The sequence below is a fragment of the Artemia sp. Qi Xiang Cuo genome, chromosome 8 (assembly GCF_049724085.1).
Source record: "Artemia sp. Qi Xiang Cuo chromosome 8, ASM4972408v1, whole genome shotgun sequence".
Taxonomy (NCBI): Eukaryota; Metazoa; Arthropoda; class Branchiopoda; order Anostraca; family Artemiidae; genus Artemia; species Artemia sp. Qi Xiang Cuo.
Window position 1 is genome coordinate 26,277,636 of NC_142801.1, and position 5,148 is coordinate 26,282,783.

General features: G+C 42.4%; 1 protein-coding gene across 1 annotated transcript; it reads right to left on the minus strand.

Moving 5' to 3' along the window:
• Positions 1-3,265: 3,265 nt before the first annotated feature.
• LOC148949283 (uncharacterized) lies at positions 3,266-4,855 on the minus strand. Its single transcript, XM_089092669.1, has one exon. It carries the CDS (start codon positions 4,853-4,855, stop codon positions 3,266-3,268), a length of 1,590 nt encoding a protein of 529 aa, XP_088948795.1.
• Positions 4,856-5,148: the final 293 nt, after the last annotated feature.

Here is a 5,148-nt window from a genome sequence, read left to right on the forward strand (position 1 = left end):
CTTAAAACACTCATTTATTAGCAATATCAACTGACTAGAAACAATAGGATAAATAACACGGAAAGCTTTCACAGTCATGAGATCCGAACCTGCTGCACTGTTTTTCATATTTTTAACCACTTCACACAACTCACTTAATTTAACCGGCTTTAAATAAACAGATACTTCGCTCTTGTCAGGCAGGAATTGTGTAAAATCGCCATCCTCAGCCAAGACTGGAATATTGGATCCTACATTAAGGCCCACATTGGAGAAATTCTCACAAACTGAATTACAACTCACACTGTCCGGAAGCTCCGAGGGAGACCGACTAGGGTTCGCTACAGACTTTATAAGTTTCCAAGTCTTGCCTGGATTTCCCTCAGCTTCTTTAAACTTAAAAGCAAAATAATCCGTTTCAGCTTTCCGAAGGAGACAATTTAGCATGTTATTATATGCTTTATAATCATCCCTAGTAGTTGTCCCTTTATTTTTGATCAATTCCTTATATAAATGGTTTCGCCTTTTCATACTTAAGAGTAGACTCTTAGTAATCCATGGTTTCTTTGCTGATTCATATCTGTAAACTCTTTTAGGTTTAACACATTTCTGAAGTAAACCTGTTAATGTCCCGTACCAATTTTAAAATTTCCGATTGATATCATATTCCTCTTGTAAAAAAATGAATTCAGTCTTATCAACTTCTAATTTAAAACGGGCAACAACCTCAGAATCAATAATAGGCCTAATGACATTACAACGATGTCCCTTATTCAACTGTAGGACTTGCGGTACTGTTATCATTACTCCAAAATGATCTGAAACACTATTAACCACAACAGCAGGTGACTTATATTCAGTATTTACAAATATTTTATCCAATATTGACGCAGAATTCTCAGTAATTCTTGTACAAATATTTATAGTAGGCTTCAGCCCGTAGCTAAGCATCATATCCAGAAACTCCTTAACTCTCTGACTAGAATGTAGACTTTTCAAATCAATATTGAAGTCACCACACACAAAACACGGCTGTCTTGTTACATTCAACAGGTCCAGTTGCTCTTCTAACAGACTCAGAAATTCAACGAGGCTACTAGACGGAGGTCGATAAATAATAGCAAGAACACATTTAAAATTTTGCTTGGATACTTTCACAACCATCGACTCAAACACCATTTCCTTATGTTTAGTAAGGGAAGGCATCGGCAAAACATTAAAATCACTCTTGATATATGCCGCTAAACCTCCATGTTGGTGCAGTTCCCTGTTTTTTAAAATCAGTTGGTAATTAGGAACATCTAATAGGGATGACGTATGAGACTTCAACCATGTCTCAGTCAGGGCCAAAACCTGTAAACCTTGAGTCTGCAGAATTTCCTCCAGGTACTGAAAAGAAGTACTAATACCTTGGCAATTTAAGTGAAAAACCGAAAAATCACTCGGGTCATAATCATTATTCAAATCTTGAAGGAACCTATAACGGGCATTCAAATATTCCTCACCAATACCATTACTATCAAATTCTCGATGGAGTACCCCACCCCCAATATCTTCAATCCTGAGTGAATCATTCTCCAGCCCCTTCAACCTATTCCACTCTAAATTAGCCATTATCAAAAATAATTTTGTGATGGATATGAGAAGGAAAAGGTTCTGTTAACTTACACTTATCATTTTCATCATTCGTTGAGTTGGTATCATCGCTTCCACACTTTGATCCTAAACAAAAAAAAGAAACATAAATATCTTCATAAAAACCAAAAAACACTACTACTATTTCCAGGCCTAGTATCACTGAAAGCCAAGACCAATCCATAAGAACTCCAAACACAACCCGGTACGCTCCGCACCGCGCTATACATTATACACCATTAATACTTTTTCTCATTTTTTTTTTTTACTTTATTCCATCCACAACATCTTTTTAAAAAAGAAGAAGAAAAAAAACACGAGACAACATTACTTCATACCAATATGCTATCCTTACCTTAGACCTTAGATCCACCTGTGCCTCCAGAGGCACCCAGGGCATCAAGAAGGAGCCGCCAATCTTCCCGCCGGTTTGCTGCTGCAAGTATGTCCTCCCACTGAGGTTGGATTGATGTGTGCAGGTTACGGAGATCTGTCTGGTACGTTCGACGCAGGGTGTTTCTGGGTCTGCCCCTGCGGCGTGGACCCGATGGCTGCCAATGGAGCGCTGCATTTGGTAGTCGGAGATTGTCCATACGTAGTACATGGCCAAGGTATCTCCATCGGCGGACTCTTATAATATGTGTCACAAGAGGCTTGCCAGTCTTGTCACCGATGGATTGGTTTGTTATTCTCTGCTGCCAACGGATGTTGAGAATTCTTCTGAGACATGTGTTTTCGAAAGCAAGTATTCTTCGCTCTTGTTCCTGGTTCACGTGCCAAGTTTTGTCAGCGTAAAGTAGCACTGGCATAACATTGCTATTGAACAGTCGTAGCTTTACCCGTATAGAGAAGCTTTGGGACCGCCACACTGTCCGTAATCTATTGAAGGCCCCATTGGCTTGGCCGATTCTTGTGAGCACTTCTTTTGTGGTCGCTCCGGTACTTTCTATTATGCTTCCCAAGTATTTGAAATGGACAACTTGCTCTATGTGTTGGTCTCCGCAAGTGATGCTCAGGGGTGAATATGTGGTAGCCATGCATTTTGGTTTCTCATTATTTATTTTTAGGCCGACATGGCCGCCTCTCTCCCTCACTTTGTCATGGAATTCTTGGAGTCTTTGCTTGCATGATTCTAGGACGGCGATGTCGTCAGCGAAGTGTACATCACTCAGGCGTGTTTCTTGATTTAGCTGGATTCCGTCTGTGCTTGTACTTCGCAGTATGTAATCAATGACAATTACGAAAAATAGCGATGGCAAGACGCAACTTTGCTTAACTCCTGACAGAATGCAGAAGAAAGGGGTTTGGCCATCTGGTGTCTTTACACAGCACTCGCTATCTTCATAAAACGCAACAATCAGTGAAACTATCTATTCAGGGATTCCGTAATGCAGTAGGATCTTCCACAGACTTTGGCGGTCTACTGAATCAAATGCCTTCTCAAAATCGATTAAAATCATAAGATTTTGGAGTACCATTCTCTGCTTTCTTCCATCAGTAGCCGTAGAGTAAACATCAAGTCTGCGCATGAACGGTTCGGTCTGAATCCATTTTGCTCGTTGCGAAGGTGTCCGTCGAGCTGCGAGCTGTTTCTCTGCAGTAAAATGTGCGTTAGCAATTTGCTAGGTATGGAAATCACGTAGATTCCTCGTCAGTTGCCTGGAAAGGACGCGTCGCCTTTCTTAAAGATCCTCACAAGCGTGCTGCGTTTCCAATCCGAAGGTATTTTGGCGGTCGTCCAGATTACTGCGAACAACGCTGTCCAGAACTTGATGCAGGTCATAACAGTCACTTTGATCATTTCCGCGGATATCCTGTCTTCACCAGGCGACTTCCCATTTTTCAATTTCTTTGCTGCTGCTATAAATTCAGTGGATGACGGCGGATCCGTGCTGATATCTAAGGAAAACAGTGTTGTTGCTGGGATCTCTGGGGGATCCTCTAGTGGAGGTCTATTTAACAGCTTCTCGAAGTGACTGGCCCTAACTTCGTTTACGTCAGACTGCTGTGTTTTCAGGATGCCCGCGGGGTCTGTTACTGGTCCATGTTGAATAGAGGATTTCTTTCCAATAATCTCATTAGTGATTTTATAGACGGCTCTTGAGTCACCTCTCTTAGCCGCCTCTTCTGCCTGCACTGCTTTTCGCTCCAGCAGGTTTGTCCGGTCTTTTCTGGCACTCTTCTTTACCGCTTTATCCGCGGCTCTGGATTCATCGTTTCTGAGGATTTGTTGGTCGGGGGTTTGTCTTTGGATAAGTGATGCTTTTACTTTTTTCCTTGTCTCAATGAGTTCCCAAGGTTGGTCAGATAGCCACTGGTCTTTTGGGCTCTTGCAGTACCCAATAGTGGCTTTCGCGGCATTGTGAAAGCACAACTTTATTCTTTCCCAGTATTGATTGCTATCAGCATCATCTAGTAAAGACAAGGCTTCAAATCTATTCCGCATCTCTAGTTTAAAAGCTTGGTTGAATTCCCAGTCAAAGGCTGGGTTTAAGGGAGCCTTATTTGCTTTTCTATTTCTTTTCAATTTGAGGCGGATTTTTGCTGCCATCAGATGATGATCTGAGCCAACGTCAGCTCCTCTATATCCCCTTATATCAAGTAGGCTTGATCTCCACTTCCTGCTCCAAAGACAATGGTCAATCTGATTTCGGGTATGGCCATCGGGAGATATCCAAGAATATTTGTGTACATCCCGATGAGAAAATAGAGTACCTCCGATTACTAGGTCGTTAAGGAGCGCGAAGTCGATAAATAGTTCTCCGTTTTTGTTTCGCTGGCCCAGGCCATGCTCTCCGAGAACCTCAGGGGAAAACGATCGGTCGTTCCCTACTTTCGCGTTAAAGTCTCCTAGAAAACATGCCATGTCATGCCGTGGTACGTCGTTTGCCACGGAGTTGAAAGCTCTGTAAAATTCGTCTTTTGCTTCGTTGGTGGCATCATTGGTGGGTGCGTAGCATACTATTACTGACAGTTTCACATGCGCGCCGATGAAGCGGGCGCTCAGGATTCTAGGTGACACCGGTGTCCAATGTAGTAGAGCTTGGGAAGTCTGTTTTGTCATCATTAGTGCTACTCCGTATTCACGCTTTTGCAGCGATCCACTGTATATAATGGTCACATCTCCATCCAGTTTATTTGATCCAGATCCTAGCCATCGAACTTCTGACACAGCCAGAAGGTCAAGATGGTAATCTTTTAGTTCTCTTAGCACTTGTTCAGTATTGGAGTCTTGAGACATTGTGCGGACGTTCCGGAAACCAAATTTGAGTTGTTGCTTCACATTCACAAATCTTGTCCGTGAGCAAGCAGGGGTCGTCATCAAAAGGGGGTTCGAAAATCCGAGGCTCAAACTTGATGTTTCGGTTGCAGTTAGGATTTCCCCCGAGGGCAGGCCCTTGAGGTCCCGGGTGTGGGTCGCAAGCCCACAGCCCAACCCTCACAAAATGATGCTATGATGGTGCTATCACAAAAAAAAAACAAAGAAGTAAAAAACACAACAAAATAATAACTCAAAACCATATTAAACTAAAA

Coding starts and splice junctions, on each gene's coding strand:
- LOC148949283 (XM_089092669.1), bottom strand. CDS start 4,855: ATGTCTCAAGACTCCAATACTGAACAAGTGCTAAGAGAACTAAAAGAT.